A 21,506-nucleotide genomic window follows, 5' to 3' on the forward strand; every position below is an offset into this window, starting at 1 on the left:
TATATTTTTTCACCTTTAATTTTAGACTCTAGACTACTTTTCCAAGCAAAATACAAAACGTTAAATTACATCATTTTACACTCAAAATTGTATTGACGATGTTACAGCAAGGAAGAGAGAGATTTAAAAATCCAATTCAGCCCAGCCAGTGTGGTCAGTGCTTGAGCATCAACCTATGAACCAGGAGGTCTCAATTCCTGGTTTGATTTGCTGGGTTGACTCCTGGTCAGGGCACTTGCCTGGGTTTCGGGCTCAATCCCCAGTAGGGGGTATGCAGGAGGCAGCTAATCAGTGATTCTCTCATACTGATGTTTCTCTCTCTCTCCCTTCTTGGAAATCAATAAAAAAAAATTTTTTTGAATCCAATTTACCCTATATCTCAATAGGCCAGTGTTTTTCAAACTGCAATGTTGAAAGTCAAATAGTGGATCCTGCCAAAAATTAATAGAATAAATAATATCACGTGCATATTGAATAATAAGGGTGTTGTTTGGTAAACTTTTGTTTGGAGGAAGTGTGTATACTGCATCACAATGCAAAATATTTTTACTGTAAGTTGCTGTGGGGAAAAAAAAGGATTCAGTCACTGCTCTAAGGCCAACTAAATTTTGTCTCCTAGAGCCCCCTACAGGCTCAAAATGTTAAAAACTTGAATCCTACAGTAAATAAATCTCTTGTTGGAGGGTAGTTCAGAATCTAGAACTCAATAGTTTACTGGTATGCAGGAACAGGTGTTTACACAGATAAATAGGCAGCGTTTGGTCTAAGAATTCACCCTGAGGCCAAATCATCCTCCAGAAACCAGAATAATTGGGCAAAGTCTATATTAGCCCTTATTGTCTAATTTAATTTAAAACTGGGAGAAATATATCAATATTTTACACTAAGAGCTCTCTGGGAGAAAATGAGAAAAGATGGAATTACAAGAACTTTAGGAAACTGTTAACAAGACATTCACTTTTATAAGGTTTTTACAAAGCAATACTGAGAATAGAAAAGGGCTAGGCAACTAAAAAGATTTATTTCTACACCTGGACTCCCTAACAAATAATTAAGAATAATTTTGAGCAAATACTAAACCAGTACCTCTATATAAAAAAATAACTATTATTTTAAATTACAAATGGACCACTATATCAAAATAATAGAACTCTATGAAGTGGTTAGAAAACTGAAGGGATGTAGGAAATACAGGCTTATTTTCATGGAAAACAAGCTAACAAGCTCTTGCTCCTCTTTCACAGAAAGATAATATAAATAAATAAAAAGAAAAGGTAACAGCCACATTTATCATGCTTAATGATCAACTCCACACACACAAAAAAAAGGAGAAAAAAAATCTGTTTGCAGTAGCCTAAGAAAAGAGTAGACTCAAACTGCAATTATCTTGCAAACAGTCATCAAACACTATTCTGACCTTAATTTCACCTGTATCAAGTCACCTATCTCAGAATGCTGGGATGGTTTAGTTAACCTAAGGTTGATCAAAGAACCAGGTAAGAGACCCTGCAGAAAGGAGATCACTTGGCAATAAAATAAATTTAGCATAAATGAAGGTGATTCACAGCACATGCAATAGCAGTTAATAGCCTTATATTTTCGAGTCAGTGCTCCTTGGCTCCTCAAACAGATCTGACACTAAAATGACACAAAATGTGCAGGTCTGCCCTTGTTTAAAGCAACCCTGACTCTATCATCTCAAACATTTCAAGTGTTGACATAAATGTTCATACCTTCTGTTTACTGTAACATAATTAGATACAGGCTAGATCATACACTGGGACTCATGATTCAAAATTTATCCTTGCTTTAGAATAATTTACATCAAAATCACTAAAAAAATCACATAAACCCAATAATTTGTTAATGAGAGGTCCATTTTAGTAAAATATTTGACTTAATATTAAACAGATGTAACTATTTTCAGAATTATGCTTATCCCTACTAAACTTCCCAGAACTAATGTTTATTATAAACATGGAGGGTGTCACCCAAAAATGTATACACTCACTATGAATAACTATTAAGGCAGTGTTAATTAAAATACGTTTCATTTTCAAAATTGAGCTATCAGCTGTTAAAGTGTATATACATCTTGAGGGGACACCCTGTATAGATGAGGATAAATTCTCATCTATTCAAAACAAATGATCACACAGCTTATTTGCCATTTACCAAATTCATAAAATACAGATGAAATTTATTTGGAAAGACTGAAAATGAAATTTACTCCCATTCTTTAGTAATTTCCTGTATAGGCTGAGATTAAAAGAATGACTCTTCTTAGACAATGAATAATCATTTCAAGGGAAATTTTATAAGAAATTTTTCAAAAAAGAAATATGAGCCCAAGTAATATACTTTCCTGTCTCATCCCCTCCCACCGAATCCTTAAGGTGTAAGATTACTTCTTGTTATTCTTTACTATTAGAGGTCACAATTAGAAGTCATCTCTTCAAGGTGTTTTTTCCCATCTTTCTATTCCACTTAAGAAAAATGTCCTTCCAGGTGGCCGGCATGGCTCAGTGACTGAGCATCGACCTAGGAACCAGGAGGTCATGGTTCAATTCCCAGTCAGGGCACATGCCAGGGCTGCGGGCCCAATCCCCAGTGTGGGGTGTGCAGACAGCAGCCAATCAATGATTCTCTCTCATCAGTGATGTTTCTCTCTCTCTCCCCCTCTTCCTTCCTCTCTGAAATCAATAAAAATATATTTTAGAAAAAAGAAGAGAAAAGAAAAAGGTCCTTCCTATGGTTGGCAGGCACATTGAATATCATCAAGGTAGCATTAAAATAATTGCTTTTATAAAATTGTTTGTGCTTTTTATCAGGGATACCAAGACCCATCATGAACAAAGAAATATGGCTATCAAAGCTAACTTACAAGTAATCCCCTTCTTTTTCATTTCCAAGACCATCCTGTTGAGGGAGTTATTCTACTGAGTATTTCATAGCCAGTGGCTTCAATACCCATTTTCATAGAACAGCATTCTCTCATGTACATGAACCCAACAAAAAACACACATACATATCCACTACTCACTCACAGACACACATAAGCAAGCATACACACACATTTTCTTTCTTTCCAGAACAAGCCAGAATTACAGCTCTTTTGGTGATTGTTATAATTTTTGGAATGGTTCATAAGTTTTCCAAATTCTTTTAAATTCATAATACTTTTATCTTTTTTCTTTTCTTTTTTTTTTTGATTGTGAACCATTCCATATTGCATCTTTATTGCAAAAGTCAACATGCTTCTTAGAAATTCAGATTGTAATTGATAAAACAAACATTACATATATGAATTTAAATGTATAAACAGTTAGAAATTCAACAATATCTCCTATTATACTATTACACAAGTTCACAATTTTGTAAAAACTATAATACAGGCATACTATACATAAGAAGAACCACTATTCCTTTTCACATGATTTTTTTCTTCTTTTTGAAATAATGATCCATCAGTAGGACCTTTGTTTCATCCTAACAAGACCGTTTTCCAATTTATCATCAATGCTTTCCCACATGAAGAAATGCAAAAAAATTCTGCATTCCCTGGGGTTACCTTTTTAAGCTTGGGCAGCAATCCACTAATGAACCAGGCTGACTTAGGTGGACTGGTCATCAGCTACTTAGAAACTTAGACATCACATTAATTAAAAAGAATACAGCTTGCCTCAGATGGTATATGTCATATCTGTAACTGAAGATGCCAACAAAACAAGTTATGGTACTTACTTTTAAAAAGAAATTCTAATAGTTGGGGATTTGAGGATGGGGATAAAAAAATCCTAAAGGAAAAATATATATTCAACTATTTTATGCTAACATTAACTTAAAATTTTTAATATTATATTTAACTCATTATTTTGAATTCATTTTTGAGAGTCAAAAATGTTTTAGAATTCTTAGAACATTTAAAACGTATTTTAATCTTATATGAGATGTATTGAAAAAGCAGTTTTATATAAAGAATCTTACTGGGAAAGGTGTCTGTCTATTCTTCACTGTAACACTCTTCTCTTTCACCCTCCTCTCTCCCAATAACTAAAAAGGCAAACAAATCCTCAACTCTCTCTGTACAGAGTGTAATAAGATGTCAATTTTGAGGTTAAAAAAAAAAACCATATGAAAAGGAATCTCATTCTGTTGAACTGTCAGTCTACTGAAAATTTTCTTACAGCTCCATTAATTTACTGTAATTTTCAGTTTCCAAATACAAAAATACAACAATTCTTATTGAAATCTATACGCTGGTAGTTTTAGTACACAAAAAAACCAAACAAATTATTTACAAAATTATACAGTTTAAGAAAAAACTTTGTACAAAAAATATATAAATCCTTTGTTCCCTCTATCAGGTTTAAACTGTCAGGACTCAAAATATTCACCACAATGAATCTTTCAAAATATATACCGACTGAGCCACAGACATCAAGAAAATTTCATTAGAGATGATGGAGGAAGGAGCAAGATTGCTTATTCTAGGTACCCCACTGTAACATTTTTACGTTTTTATAAGCTTATTTTAGTTTCAGTGTTATCAGAAATATTAATAACAACCTAGGAAGAGGGAGTCCTTATTATTGCGAAGGGGAAGTTACAATGAACATAAAAATGACCCTGGTTTGACACATCATTCCAGGAAAATAAGTAGAAAAGAAGAGATAATCAGAACGTGGGATTTAACTTCTTGTAGCTAACTTAGAGTCCTGATGGTTTTAAGTTTCTTAGTGAATAGTTTCTATTTTAAGAAACAGTCTTTACTTCAAGAAACAAAATCCTTGATATAGTGATCACCAAGAACTTTCTGAAGCCAACAGGAAGTTTCAAATTTTCACACCACACGTACATAAAAACATAGATGTGTATACTCTTGAAAAAGTGACATCCTATGTACATTAATCATTTTATTTCCCCAGGGGTCAATACAGTGTAGTGTTACTCCTCTGTTTTTCCATCTAACATTCAGAACACAAGGACATACATTTACATATATATTTTACTTAACAGATACTCTACTCTATACAGTGTACAGTAAAAATGCACACAGTGAAAGAAACTGTCTACTGAAGGATGCATATGTCATGGATAGTAACAAGCTACAAAATTATCAAAAAATAAGGTCATCTGATCAAAGTCAAGTTATGACTCCCATTTATTACTAGCATACCCATTCCCCTACCCTACCCCACCCCTACCCTACCCCAACACCTCACCATCATGGTTTAAATTTAGGAAAAGAATTTCAGACACTTTTTAACCCTTTTGTGTAACTATTAACTAAATTGAAGCATTAAAAAAGAAAAAAAAGCTAGTGACTGACTTTCCCCATAAATCCTTCCATTATTCTCATCTAAACATTTATCAAGGTGCTTGCTGGTTTAAACTTTTTATTAAGGGTTGACTTTTGGTGACCCAAAAGAATCACTTATCTCAATAATGGGTAAGTCAGGCCTAGTAATAAAAAGGCAGAAGAAAGAAAATGGGATTGAGAAAAGGGCAATGGGTAAAAACCTTTTATATTCTGAGAATGTTAAAAATAGAAAAACAAAACACAAACCAACTGAACCAATACTCACTAATTTCAAAGTAAAGGATCAGCAGCAACAGAAGTGCAGGAGAGCTAATATAATGACAGAAGGAAAATACCATAGAGCTAGCTTCCATTACCTTATAGCATTTAAGAACACAGAGTTTGTATGGTTTACACTAAAATAGTACTTCTACACATAAGCCACCTCCCACCCCAAATTTAGATTTAATACAAATTGGGCTCCTCCTCAGTAAAAACAAATGAAAATAAATTTACTTTTCTTCCAAGACAACTCTTGAAAGCAGAAGGGTATTGCAATTACAAATGTCTCCTACTGTCTGACGACCCATCCATAATAGCTAAGAGTTAAGAGATTCCAGGCAATTTTGACATTTAAAGAAATTTTATCAGCAGATTATAATCCAAAATAAAATTTCTGAACACCCTGTCATTTACATCATAATCCAACACCAATAGCAACAAAACAGGTGGTGTGGAAATATAAGGCTCTAGAGATTATCCATGTCATCCTGTGGATCTTCACAACTGTGTAAAAGTCACTAGGCCTTTGGTGCTTTAATATCATGAACAGTTATGAGATGTGTTTAAATAGCAAACTTGCTGTCCTTAAATCTACTGTGTTGAAAAGAAAAATAAAAAAAATTTTTTTGGCTCATTGACGTCTTTAAATAACTTTAAAAGTTGTTCTTCTAAACAAATATTCCTAAAAATTATACAGCTCGTTTCAGATTTCATCTTCGCCACGAACGAGACTCATATTCATCTTCATCTTCGTCATCATCATCAGGCAAAAACAAATCTGAGGTTTCTGTTTCCTAAAGAAAGAGAGGGTAAAATCTGCTTAGTGGCACAAGAAAGTTAAATAAAATACTTTTTTACGACAAAGGGCAAACAGACTAAATATAAAGGCTGGATTTACAAATATTTTTCAGAGCAAAAAAACAAAAAACAATTTTTTTTTACATGTACTGGGTGGGATAAAAGTAGGTTTACTGTTGTTCACATGGAAAGTAATACAATAATTAATAAATTAAAATACAGGTTTTAATAAATTAAAATTAATAAAAGTAGGTTAAAGTAAACCTGTTTTGCTCCAATCTATGTATATAATCTTCTCCCTAACTTTTCTTAGTCTAAATAGGAAAAGATTTCCATTCTAAAATCATCAGAAAAATAAAGTAAATAATATATGAACATTTAATAGGGAAAATAAAAATACCTATGAAATGTATTGATAAAATTAATTTAATTTTATTCCGTTAACTTAAAAATTAGGCAGTAAATGACCATTCAAACTCCTAAACCTTTCCTTTAATATTAGAATATTTATGAGGGGAGAATATACTAACTTCCCATGACACTGACATTCAAAATCTTATATAAAAATATTAAAAGTTACACAAAGTAGAAGTATCTGTAAATAGTCCCCAAAATATCAAGATTTTTCTTTTCTTTTTTTTTTAACAGAGGAACATGTTTCCACTTTGGTTATATAAAATTACCCATATGGTTAGAAGCCTCTTGACCATTAATAGTAGATATCTTTTAAACCAAAACTGTGATGAATCAGGAATAACTTGCAATGTTGGATGAGTGTCCATTTTAATAAACTAATTAGAAATATAGTAGTAAAAGAGCAGAATCAATTCTCTGATATTTTAAGAGGCTGATTATTTAGTACTTGCATTATTTAAGTCTTTGACTTTCCCAGCCTTCCCTCTTAATGTTTTACTTCCTTACACTGACATTTTAACCAACTATACATAGAAGGAAAGAAACTCCCATCTATTACTTATGGAACTTGAATAAAAGCTTAAACAATCAGCTAAAACTTAATTTATTCATATAATCCATGTCCTCATTTACCAGAATAAAAATATCTAGAGCCCAAACAAATGCCAATAAAAATGTCTCTCTACACCAGAAAATAATCCCCCAAAGCTTTTTATATTTATGTACCTTTTGATGCTTTAATAAATTTTAAGACTAGTCTTAGATAACTGCATTCATGCAATAATTCAATATTTATTTTTATATTATTTATTTTAATGTCAGAAAAAATGTAACTGAGAAACAATCTAATTCTTCTCTTTTTTTCTTTTTCAACTCTTATTTTCAATCATTAAATTTACCTCCTCCTTGACTTCTTCTTCCTCGGTCTCTGTGGATACAGAAGGCACCTTGGCCTTGTGCCATGATATTTGTAGCCGACGGTCTTTAAATTTTGACCCTTGGTTTGCAGCCTAAAATAGATTTTAGAAAAACACAAAAGTGTGTACTCACATTTACTAATGATTCCTTCAAAGTGTGTGCTACTTAAAAAGTATAATGACGAGGAGAAAAATCTATTAAAGTGGATCTATGAACAATCTCCAATGAGAGCTAGAAAAAAATGAAACCTGTTTTAACTAGTAGACCATATGTTCTGGTTGCCCAGAATAGTCCATGATTAATTTTTCTGTCATGTAAATAAAATCTGTCTTGGCCAGGTGATAAATTACTTAGAAAAGTCATCATAAGGACAAATAAATACTGTCTTAATACAATTATTGGCTTTTGGCTTTGATAATCTACATATTTAGACTGAAACCTTAAAAATGTAATTATTTAAAACACTGTCTTTTCATCATATGGCATCTCTTATAGCCCCACCTATATTTGACAAAGCTATTCCCCCTTTCTGTTCTGAAATGTTATACAACTATAAATAGTACTCCCCAGCTCACCTATACATTCAACAAATGTTAAACACCTACTATCCTCACTCAAGGTAAACCTGCTACCAATTATTCCTTGTTACTACAGTATCAACATTTCCCCCACCCCTTCCCAGCACATATCAATAATAAGAGAAAGCAAAAGTTTAATTTTAAAGACCAAGCAACAGAAGCAAAAGAATAGGGACCCAAAGTTTCATTAAAGGAAAAGTTTAGTTATTCCTACAGTTTTCTTATGAACTGGGCTGAGTTGTAAAATACCCCCAAAATGTGACAGAAGGAGTTCTTTTAAATTTGGGGTTTCACTCTAGGTTCTCTAAGAAAAATGTTGGTAAGCTTCAGGAAGCATCTGACAAATGTTTCCACAGAACACTGCATTGTAATAGTGTACACTAGGCCAGCCCCATTGCCAGTTAACTACTGTCTGCATAGATATTGGCCTGTGATCTAAGGAAATATCCCCATTATTTCTTATGGGATTGACTGTTTATAATCTGACACCCAACATTTGATCCATGAGACATAACTAAACTGATGTATCAAAAATGGCCCTATCCAAATACACATCTACCATCTTTTAAGTATATTTTATTGATTTTTTTTTACAGAGAGGAAGGGAGAAGGATAGAGAGTTAGAAACATCATGAGAGAGAAACATCGATCAGCTGCCTCCTGCACACCCCCTAACTGGGGATGTGCCCACAACCAAGGCACATGCCCTTGACCGGAATCGAACCTGGGACCCTTCAGTCCACAGGCCGATGCTCTATCCACTGAGCCAAACCGGACAGGGCAACATCCACCATCTTTTAAAAATCAGGTAGTTGCTAAGAGAGTAGATATTAAAAATTCTCATCCCAAAAAATATCTATGTGAGCTGATGGATGTTAACTAAACATATCTTAATAATTATTTCACAACTATACATATATTAAGTCATTAAAACTGAGAACAGCCCTAACTGGTTTGGCTCAGTGGATAGAGCATTGGCCTGTGGACTGAAAGGTCCCAGGTTCTATTCTGGTCAAGGGCATGTACCTTGGTTGCAGGAACATCCCCAGTAGGGGGTGTGCAGGAGGCAGCTGATCGATGTTTCTCTCTCATCAACATTTCTAACTCTCTATCCCTCTTCCTTCCTCTCTGTAAAAAATCAATAAAATATATTTTTTTTAAAAACATTTAAAAAAAACTCTGAGGAACAGAATAGAGATCCCAGAAATAAAGCCACACCTTTATGGTCAATTAATATTTGACAAAGGAGGCAAGAGAATACAATGAGGTGAAGATAGTCTATTCAATAAATGGTATTGCGAAAATTGGATACATGCAAAAAATGAAACTAGACCACCTTCTTACATTATACAGAAGAATAAACTCAAAATGGATTAAAGACTTCAATGTTAGGCTCAAAACCATAAAAATCCTAATAGAAAACACAGGCAGTAAATTCTCAGCCATTTCTCGAGCAATATTTTTCCTGATATATCTCCTCGGACAAGGGCAACAAAAGAAAAACAAACATATGGGACTACATTAAACTAAAAAGTTTTTGCACAGCAAAGGTAACCATCAACAAAATTAAAAGACAACCCACTGCATGGGAGAACATATTTTCCAATGATACATCTGATAAGGGTTTAATATCAAAAATTTACAATGAACTTATACAACTCAACACCAAAAAAACAGACATCAAATTAAAAAATGGGCAAAGGACCTGAATACACACTTCTCCAAAGAGGACATACACACAGCCAATAGACATATGAAAAGATGTTCAATGTCACTAACCATGAGAGAAATGCACATTAAAACCACAATGAGATATCTCCTCACACCTGTCAGAATGGCTATTATCAATAAATCAACAAATAAGTGTTGGCAAAGATGTGAAGAAAAGGGAGCCCTCTTACACCGTTGGTGGGAATGCAGATTGGTGCAGCTATTGTGGAAAGCAGTATTGAGTTATCTCAAAAAATTAAAAATGGAACTGCCTTATGACCCAGAAATTCCATTTCTGGAAATATATTTGGAGAAACCTGAAACACTGATTCAAAAGAAAATATGTACCCCTATGTTCATTGCAGCGTTATTTACAACAGCCAAGATTTGGAAACAGTCTAAGTGTCTATCAGCAGATGAGTGGATAAAAGAGCTGTGGTATACATTTTCACAGTGGAATACTACTTGGCCATAAAAAAGAAGGAAACCTTACCTTTGTGACAGCATGGATGGACAAGGAGAGTACTATGCTAAGTGAAGTAACCGAATAACAGAAAAATAAGTACCATATGATTTCACTCATATGTGGAATCTAATGAGCAAAATAAACTAACAAACAAAACAGAAACAAACTCATAAATACAGAGAACAGACTGACAGCTATCAGAGGGGAGGGGGATTGGAAGGCTGAGTGAAAATAGTGAAGAGATTAAGCAATAAATAAAAAATAAAAATAATAACCCCACCTCATGACACAGTCAACAGGATGGTGATTACCAGAGGGACAGAGGAGTGGGGGGGGGGGAATTTAAGAGGATAAAGGGGGGAATAAATGGTGATGGAAGGAGACCTGACTTGGGTTAGTGACATACCATAGAATATACAGATGGTGTACTATAGAATTGTATACCTAAAATCTACATAATTTTATTAATCAATGTCATTCCAATAAATTCAATAAAAAATAGGTGAAAGTAACCTAAATACCTATCAATAGGAAAATGAAAAAATAAATTGTTGTGTATTTATACAACTGAAAATTATGCAGCAATAAAAATGGCAAACTAGTGTTACATGTAACAAAGAACATGCATGAATCTCCAAATATAATCTTTTTTTAATATATATATTTTATTGATTTATTACAGAGAGGAAGGGAAAGGGATAGAGAATCAGAAACATCGATGAGAGAGAAACATCGATCAGCTGCATCCTGCACACCTCCCACTGGGGATGTGCCCAAAACCAAGGCACATGCCCTTGACCGGAATCGAACCTGGGAACTTTCAGTCCGCAGGCCGACGCTCTATCCACTGAGCCAAACCGGTTAGGGCATCCAAATATAATCTTAAACAAACAAAACAAAAAGGCAGTCAGAAAAGATCAGATACTGTGCAGTTTCATTCATATAGGCAGAATAATACTATCTATATATACAAAAGACTAAGCGACTGTCCAACCATCCAACTGGTAGCTATGACACACGATGACCACCAGGGGGCAGATGCTCAATGCACAGGCATGGAAACATGGAACAGACTAATGAATCTCAGAAGGAAGGGGAGAGGGGAGAGGGCAGGAAGAGATTAACCAAAGATCTTATATGCATACTTAGAGGCCTGGTGCACGGTGGGGTCCCTCGGCCTGGCCAGTGGGGATTGGGCTGAATCCATGCACTGGGCCTCCGATATCCCCCGAGGTGTCCCAGATTGTGAGAGGCGCAGGCCAGCCGAGGTCTCCACCAGTGCACAAATCCATGCACTGGGCCTCTAGTAACATTTATAAGTGTACGTTTAGCTAATAAAAAGCTCAGTTGATTATTATATGCAGTAGTCATATAAAGTTCAGTGCAACCACTGAATTAGCAAATACTGTAGCATTGTTCCTAGGGGAAATAGAGGGTTAAGTTCCTATAAGACTCTGGTCAAAACATTCTCCTTAACTGATCAATACATAACCTTGTTTTATGTTTAAAGACACCATATTTAATATATATTATTGACTCATTAGCCAAAAGCACTGTAACTCATGCCTGAACAAACATTATCTAACATGTATCTTTACCATAAGGCACTTCTCAGCCTTTTTGAACTTAGGATCACACAGAGAACTACCCTTACGGCCAGTTCAAACACTAATGAAAAGCACAAAAATGAGAAAAGGGCACACTAATTAGATTGTGAAAAGAACTTGTATACAGTACAAGATCTGAAACAAGAGCACTGAGTAGGCCTTATTTGACCACAGCTGGGAAAATATGCATTGGTTGACTCATTTTTCACAGCTCAGCTCATGTCTGAAAATGACCACAAAAATACTTCAAGTATTGATTTTGAGGTTATAAATAAATTTTAATGGATAGGTGAATTTGCAAATAACAAATAATAAGAATCAACTGTATAAAGAAAATAAGGAGATGAATATGATGAAGTGAGAATAATGGTTGCTTTTGTGAGAAGTAAAGTTAGTGATGCAGGAGTGGGCTTCTGGGGTATTTATTGGGAGTGCTCAATATCTTCACCTGAGGGGCAAGTATATGGGACTTCACCTTCTGATAAAGCACTGAACTACACATTTCTAATTGGTATAGTCTGTTTCAATAAATATTTTAAATTGAGTATTAGCTTTATAATTTTAAGAAAATACCAAATAGTTAAGATATTTATGTTTAAGAAGCAAGGTTTGGAATTCAGCCCTGATTTTATAACATGATTCCACTGTGGAATTTTTTTAAGTGAGAGCTTTATATATGTACAAGAGGCCCAATGCATGAAATTAATGCAAGAGTAGGCCTTTCTTCCCCTAGCTGCCGGCACCAGCTTCCCTCTGGCACCTGGGACCCGGGCTTCCCTCCCAGCCCCGCTTTGTCCAGGTCGTCCGGAAGGATGTCCGGTTTAACTAGCATGTTACGCTTTTATTATTATAGATTCTTATATTCCTAATTTTTTCTACCTAAAAATGTCCAAGAACAGCACCTACATTTTAAGAGTAGGCAGTGATTAAGAGAGAAATTATTTTTATTTTTTTTAAATATATTTTATTGATTTTTTTACAGAGAGGAAGGGAGAGAGATAGTTAGAAACATCAATGAGAGAGAAACATCGATCAGCTGCCTCCTGCACATCTCCCACTGGGGATGTGCCCGCAACCCAGGTACATGCCCTTGACCGGAATTAAACCTGGGACCCTTCAGTCCGCAGGCCAACGCTCTATCCACTGAGCCAAACCAGTTTCGGCTATTTTTATTTTTTATTAACCATTTGCATGCATTAATTTTTAACTATTTGGGAGAAACCAAGATGGCGGCATAGGTAAAGACTGGAAATTGCTGCCTTGCATAACCACTTCAAAAATACAACTAAAAGACAAAACGGACATCATCCAGAACCACAGGAAGGCTGGCCGAGTGGGAATTCTACAACTAGAAGGAAAGAGAAAAGCACACTGAGACTCAGGGGAGGTGTGGGAGTTAAGTGCAGAGGTACGGAGGCACACACAGAAAGGGCTGGCAACTGAGGACGCGGCTGCCTTTTTCAATCGGGAGGGAGACACAAGCTCCCAACTGCTCTGAACACCAGTTCTGGGAGAGTCTCTGGGGACCCAGACTCATACGGGGAGAAACTGGACTGCCTGGCATCGGGCAGAACTTGAGGGCGGCTTTCTCTCAGAGGTGTTTGCAGCGATTACCATGGAACAGTGAGACCCGGGGCCTCTTAGGGCAGGGCTGAGGATCAGCCATAGCTGTTTGCTCTGCCCTGTTGAATCCCTGAGACCACACCCCACCCAAGCTGTGTGCAGAGGCTTTTGCATATGAATGCCCTGGCCCTTTGCAATCTGAAAATTACCTAACTAATTGCAGCTGGGTCAGAAAGACCCAGAACATCCAAAAGAAGGCCCAAGGCCCCACAGCAGCTTGCATTGCTTCACAGCTGGGCCTCATCTGGGCACCTCCAAACTCCAAACAAAGAAAAGGAATCTGCAGATCTCCCCGTACCTCCTGCTGGGTAGCCTCAGGCAGAGGCTAAATTAGCACCTCCTTAGAGATCCAAGAGCCAGTGTACCCAGTGGTTAGAGTGGACCATCCAGATTACAACTCCTCAGATCCATAAGGGACACACTAAGGGGGCAGACTCAGTGAGCACCAAAGCCCCACTGAAGCAAGTCTTGCCCCAGAAGGGTATCTCCAGCACAGAAGTTCTCCCACTATAACCACAGCTGATTCTCACAGCCAATTGGCCTGGAGGTCAATTCCTCCCAGTGATACCTACAACAATCAAGGCTTAACTACAACAAGACTGTGCACAAAGCCCACAAGGGGGTGCACCAAGAGTGTTCACCTCAGGTAATTGAGGAGGCTGAGCCACTGGGCCCTATAGGACACCTAGCACACAAAGCCACTCTACCAACACAGGGAAGCAGCCAAAATGCGGAGACAAAGAAACAGGTCACAAATGACAGAAATGGAGGAAAGCAAACTACTGGATATAGAGTTCAAAACCACGGTTATAAGGTTTTTCAAGAATTTTCTAGAAACCGCTGATAAATTTAGTGAGATCCTCCATAAATCTAGTGAGACCCTCGAGGATATGATAAAGGACCAACTAGAAATTAAGCATACACTGACTGAAATAAAAAATATTATGCATAGATCCAACAGCAGACTAGAGGATCCCAAGAATCAAGTCAAAGATTTGAAATACAAAGAACAAAAAATGCCCAACCAGAAAAACAAAAAGAAAAAAGAATCCAAAAATATGAAGATAGTGTAAGGAGCCTCTGGGACAACTTCAAGCATACCAACATCCGAATTATGGGGGTGCCAGAAGAAGAGAGAGAGCAAGATATTGAAAACCTATTTGAAGAAATAATGACAGAAAACTTCCCCTACCTGGTGAAAGAAATAGACTTCCAAGTCCAGGATGCTCAGAGAACCCCAAACAAAAAGGAATCCAAAGAGGACTACACCAAGACACATCATAATTAAAATGCCAAGAGCAAAAGACAAAGAGAGAATCTTAAAAGCAGCAAGAGAAAAACAGTTAGTTACCTGAAAGGGAGTACCCATACGACTGTCAGCTAATTTCTCAATAGAAACTATGCAGGCCAGAAGGGAGTGGCAAGAAATATTCAAAGTGATGAATAGCAAGAACCTACAACCAAGATTACTTTATCTTGCAAAGCTATCATTCAGAATTGAAGATCAGATAAAGAGCTTCACAGATAGGAAAAGCTAAAGGAGTTCATCACCACCAAACCAGTATTATATGAAATGCTGAAAGGTATCCTTTAAGAAACGGAAGAAGAAAAGGTAAAGATAAAAATTATGAACAACAAATACATATCTATCAACAAGCGAATCTAAAAATCAAGTGAATAAATAATTTGATGAACAGAATAAACTGGTGAATAAAATAGAATCAGGGGCATAGAAAGGGAGTAGACTGACAATTCTCAGGGGGAAGGGGTGTGGGGGTGCGGGAAGAGACTGGACAGAAATCATACACCTATGGATGAGGACAGTGGGGGGGGGGGGGGGTGTAAGGGCAGAGGTTGGGTTGGGAACCGGGTGGAGGGGAGCTATGGGGGGAAAAAGAGGAACAACTGTAATAATCTGAACAATAAAGATTTAATTAAAAAAAATACTTAAAAAGATTTAGGACTGGCCTTTTAAATGTGATATGCCCATTAAAATATCTAATTTTTCTACACACACATATATTCTCTCACACACATATCTGTAATATGGTTGAAATAATGGAATACTGGGAAAAAGTGAGATGTCCATCAATATGAGACTGTTTAAACCTAGTGTGGTACATCTATCCAATGAAATATAATGCAGACATTAAAAAGAATAAAGTAACTATATGCACTAGAATAATCTGTACTAGCAATCTTATACATATTAAGTGAAAAGTACATTATAAAAAAACTGTATAATATGCCACCATTTGTGTAAAAGAGGGATCAAATCTTTGAGAAAATATGTGAGAAATGAGTAACAATAATTGCCTATGGGGAGTGAAACTGAGAGATTAGGAGGTAAAATGAAATCTTTTGTATACAGTTATTTGTTTTACACTTTGTATATGTGTGTTGCCCTCCAAAATAAAATAATTCAAATAAAATGTTAATATATGAATATATGCATAGATATGAGCAAACTGTGTAGCATCAACGAAAAGTTATCCTAATATATAAAAAGCCAGGGGCCGTCACAACAGAAACAACTGATGGAAGACCAAACAGCAGGCTGCGTGGGGCAACCAGGCCGGCAGGGGGGACAGTGAGGGACAACCAAACGACTCAACAGCAGGCTGAGTGGGGCATCCAGGCTGGCAGGGGTGGCAGTGAGGGGCGAGCAGGCAGGCAGGCAGATGAGCGGTTAGGAGCCAGCAGTCCAGGATTGTGAGTCAGACATCCCCCAAGGGCTCCTGGATTGAAGAGGGTGCCAGATGGGCTGAGGGGACCCCCACTCCATGCACGAATTTCATGCACTGGGCCTTTAGTATGCAATACTTTAGAAGTACTTGGAACCTTAGAGGTAGAAGTTACTCAGAGAGAAATTCATCTAGCCAGCCATTTTCCCAGATCAGAAACTGATGCCAAATCTGTATCAATCATCATTCATCAATCACATAACTGGCAAAGATGAAAAAATAAAAATCAAATGCTGTTAAGGGTATGAGGAAACAGGTACTTAAAGTAATACAATATATGTCAGGGATCTGCAAATCACAGCCTTCAGGCCCAGCACCTGTTTTTCAATGGCCTATAAGTTAAGAATAGCTTTTATATTTTTAAAAAGAAAATAAATTCATAGAAGGAAAAGGGAGGAGAAGGGGCAGGTAAGGGGAAAGAAGGAGGAAAAGAAAATATGACAGAGACTCTATGTGGCTCTCAAAAATCTAAAATATTTACTATCGGGTCCTTTACAGAAAAAGTCTGCTGACCCCTGATATATACTATTAAAATTTTTATGTATTATTATATATGTCTTATGTTGTTATATATAGCTTGCACTGTATATTAAATATTTTATATATTTTAAATTTGTGTATACTTTAATTTACACATATTTTTATATAGGTGCCTGGGACTAAAGCCCAAGATTAACACATATACTCAAATTTGGTTTTAAAATCATCATAAAAATGCTGACACTTCACCTAAAAGTGAATGTGATGTTAAAAGGTCTGATTTAAAAAGTAATATATGTTCATTTGGAAAGCTGGAAAAATAGAGAAGCGCTTAGAAGGAAAAAAATGAAAAACTTGAATTTTGTCACCCAGAACTAACAATTTAATGCACTTTCATTTTTTTGTTGTTTATGTTTAATATTGTCTCCAATTTTTTTTAACCTAGAAGTTAATCCAGAGAATTTTCTCATGGCACTCTTCTTTAAAAACATGTTTTTAATAGCAGCAAAGTACTTGTGAGCATTTAGATTGTTTCCATTTTTTCACTAAATATAAAGCATGCTTCACTGAGCAAATGTACAGGTATCATTTGCATGCAACCCTAGCAATACCCTTGTGATAAGTTCTTAGAAATGGATTGCTGGATACAAAAATAAACTGAACAACTCCAGGATTAGGTCCTCATTCTTCAGAATAGCTTCACCAAAACCCATCCATACAGATAGAATCTTCCATGATGATTTCACAATTATTAAGGACAGTAAAAAAAATACTGAAAATATAATTTTTATGGTAGCCTTTGTGGGATATAAAAGATCTTAAATAAGAATTACCCTTTAAGCCTGCTAAATCAATTTGCCCTAATATCTAGGCATATGTATTTCTTTCAAAGAAAACATACTATATGCCCAAGTCTGTTACTAGGGTAAATATGCTTCTAGTACTTAAGACTGTCTGATAAGCACTTTACCAAAAACAAAAAAACAAACAATAAAATGCCATCAAAACCAATGTCAGTGTCTCCTTGAAGTTACCTCGTCTGCCTCAGCTTTGTTTGCTCTCTCCCCAAATGCCTGGTATTTCCCCTTTCCACAAACCAAATGCCATGTGTCAGACTTATCAAATGCATTTATCTAAAAACTGGTTATCATTAGATGATCTAGAATGACTCTACTTATGAGAAGGAAAGAGATCCACATGAGCATGACTTCTGGGTTAAAACTTAAACATCTAGCCCTAGCTGGTTTGGCTCAGTGGATAGAATATTGGCCTGCAGACTAAAGGGTCCTAGGTTCGATTCCTGTCAAGGGCACATGTCCCAGTTGCAGGCTCAATCCCCAGTGGGGGTGTGCAGGAGGCAGCCGATCAAAGATTCTCCCTCATTATTGATGTCTCTATCTCTCTCTCCCTCTCCCTTCCTCTCTGAAATCAATTAAACACACACACACACACACACCCCAAAACAAAACAACTTAAATATCTACATATTGCCTCCAGCGACCCTCAGGACAGAACATGCAGCTTCCTACAATTACCTACTTTTTATAACTGAACTTTCTACACAGACAAATTTATAAAAATTCTGCTTTATATCACCCAGTATCACCTCACCAGAGCTGGCATTAGGTCTAAATGCCCAACTTACTTGGCAAGGAAGCTTTAATTTTATCTACTCAACATTAAAAGACAAAAATTAACATTTACCCAGGTTCTACAGGATACCTTGCCCAAGTATAGTGCTCCAAATATTATCTTCTTTATTTCTCAAAGAAGCCACTTAAAACTAGTCTCCCACTTTAAAAACAAAGAAAATAAGGGGCAGACTAGTGAAAGAACTGGCTCAAGAATGAAGAGGCCAGAGCCCAAAGGCTCTAAAATCTGGACACTGTATAACAACCGACAATTTTCTAATAGTGAGGGCAAGATAGGATTATGGGCACCAAACTAATAAGAAACTTTGGAATGAAGTTTTGCTTGTTAAGATTTCCCTCAACATCTTTAGCACTTAATAAGGCTAAGCATATTTTCTCTTAAAAAAGTTGTCTGAGGAATAGGGATCCTGATGCTAACCACTGTGCATTTCTATCTTGGTTTTACTACTTATTAACTGTTTGATTTTGGTTAACTTATGTTTAAGTTTTAATTTTCCCATCTGTACATATGTGACTTCACATGCACTTTAGTTATTTAAATGAGATCATGTATGCAAATCTCTAGCACAAATAACATGCTCTAGCACAAATAACAATTTTTACCGAATGAATTAATGAGTTGTTGGAAGGAGAAGATACTTGTTGTAATACAGAAACCCATACCTGAAACCTATATGTTCATGTTGACCAATGTCACCCCAATAAACTTAATAAAAAAAGAGAATATACTGTTTATGTGCAAAATAATAAACATTTACCTGTATCAAACCTCTATTTGCATGTTTTATTTAAAAATAAATTGTTGCATGTGTATACAAAACATCACTAAATAAGTCTCTTATCCTAATAAATTCTTCCTTTGATTTTTGCTTCCATCCCAAATTATTTTCACTTATTAACTATCAACAACCGGTAAACCATGCAATAACCCCAAAACAAAAATCAAAGATAGCTCTGGAACAACTTATCACTACACATGCATTTATGAGGAGTATTATGGAATTACAGAACATGAGTTTCTTCTTGACCTTCAAATATATTCATGAAAATTTGCTAATACCCATGTTTTTACAACTTCTTTTCTAATCTATAAAACATTTGGCATTTATACAGAATGCAGCCAGGAAATGCTGAATACAGTGTTTTCAGAGTTAGTTTCTGCTACTTTAAAAACTTACTGAGAAATGCTGAAGTAAATCATCTTTTTCCTCTTCAATGAGTCCCCCAACTGATAGTGCTTTGGGCCGGTGGTCCACCACCATGTGATTTAGTGAGCCCCTTCCTCTCCCTCCACGACCTCGGCCTCTTCCTCGACCTTGGGAGGACATGGTCTTTCCACGACCCACTGGTAAGATACCTAATCGTGCAGCCTGAATAACAACAACCAAAGGTAGAATAAAATACACAGTTAGATTAAACCTGGGAAAATAGAAAAAGAGAAAACTATTTTTTTGAGATGTTAAATGTAGTGAGTCAGTAACATCTCTTTAATCTCACCTCAACCTGTAACTGACTGAGCTTTTTCCGTAACTCTGTTGTGTCTTCTCCTGAGGACAGCCTCTTGTGAAGGTCCAGTTCAGTATCTAATAGTTCTTTTTGGGCCTTTGGAAAAATTAAGAGTAAAAGTGCATTTTTTAGATTACTTCCAAGATCTTATTCAGAATATTATATTTACAGAATGACACACATCTCTTTTAGGAAAATGAGAGTGAGAGGATGCAATACACATGGGTGTTTTAGAGAAAGTAATTTTATGGATATAATACTAACATGTACAGAGCATAGTGTTATCAGTAAAAACAATAAAGAGTATTACTGCTTAAAATGGCCTAAAACTCAGATTTTGAAAAGTCATCTGAGATGAGAATAACTTTCACATAATAAAATACAATAGGGCAAATTATATAGTAAAAATTCATTCATAGTACAAACCTAACAGTTACATAACTGCTTTCAGATATGAACCCTATAACTACTGCCACTCTTTTTTGGGGGGGGATGGTAAGAGACAATAATCAGTCTTTAGGTAAGCGACTGTGAGAAATTATTTTTCTCCTATATATATTCTCTTTAATTTTCAAAATGTGCCCATGTTCTTTCTATAACTGGGGGAAATTTCAATAAAAACATTTTTATTATATTTTTAAAAAGCAATCTTAGTAAAACACTTTACATTCATATAATAATTTCAAATGTAATATAATATTGTACATAAAAACTTGTGTTATATATACATATAAATGTATACATATATGACAAATTTATTCCGTATCAAATTTATTCATTCGTCTATTGATGGACACTTAGGCTGCTTCCAAATCTTGTCTATTGTAAATAATGCTACAATGAACATAGAGATGCATATATTCTTTCAAATTAGTGTTTCGCTTTCTTTGGATATATTCCCAGAGTGGAACTGCTGGGTCAAAAGGCATTTATATTTTTAATATTTTGAGGTAACTCCATACTGTTTTTTGATTGGAGCATTAAGAAATTTACATTTAAAGTAATTATTGATAGGTACGTATTTATTGCCATTTCATTCTTTTAACTATGTTCCTCTTTTTCTTCCTTCCTTCTCCCTTCTCCTCCTCTTCCTGCTTCCCTTCCCCTCCCCTCTCCTCCTCCTCCTCCTCCTCAAAGCGCTAAAAATTAAATCCCACTACAAAGCTGAGGTATAATGGAAGCACTGTGTAAAGCAAGTATTCACCTATGATAAAATAAAAGAACACAAAACAAAACAAAAAATTAACAAAATCAGACTTCAATGATCAAGAGCAGTGCTTCCCAAACTTATTTGGCCTACCGCCCCCTTTCCAGAAAAAATATTACTCAGCGACCCCTGGAAATTAATTTTTTTAAAATTTTAATAGCAATTAAACAGAGAAATATATGTATTAATGTTTCTACCTTTTTCGTAAAATATAGTAAA

General features: G+C 35.7%; 1 protein-coding gene across 6 annotated transcripts in view; it reads right to left on the reverse strand.

Moving 5' to 3' along the window:
* Positions 1-21,506, reverse strand: part of RBM27 (RNA binding motif protein 27) — a 78,882-nt gene continuing 57,376 nt past the window's right edge. For 5 of the 6 annotated variants that reach the window (XM_070414682.1, XM_070414677.1, XM_070414678.1 and 2 more), the window contains 4 exons: positions 20,072-20,176; positions 19,753-19,944; positions 7,696-7,806; positions 1-6,378 (listed from right to left, as the gene is read on the reverse strand). In XM_070414682.1, the coding sequence (XP_070270783.1) occupies positions 6,295-6,378; positions 7,696-7,806; positions 19,753-19,944; positions 20,072-20,176 (492 nt within the window). In that variant the 3' untranslated portion in view covers positions 1-6,294. The remainder of the gene's footprint in view (positions 6,379-7,695; positions 7,807-19,752; positions 19,945-20,071; positions 20,177-21,506) is intronic. The other variant, XM_070414680.1, reaches the window with a different exon arrangement.

The sequence above is a fragment of the Myotis yumanensis genome, unplaced genomic scaffold (assembly GCF_028538775.1).
Source record: "Myotis yumanensis isolate MYYU_CA2020_CCGP unplaced genomic scaffold, mMyoYum1.0.hap1 SCAF_5, whole genome shotgun sequence".
NCBI classification, from domain to species: Eukaryota; Metazoa; Chordata; class Mammalia; order Chiroptera; family Vespertilionidae; genus Myotis; species Myotis yumanensis.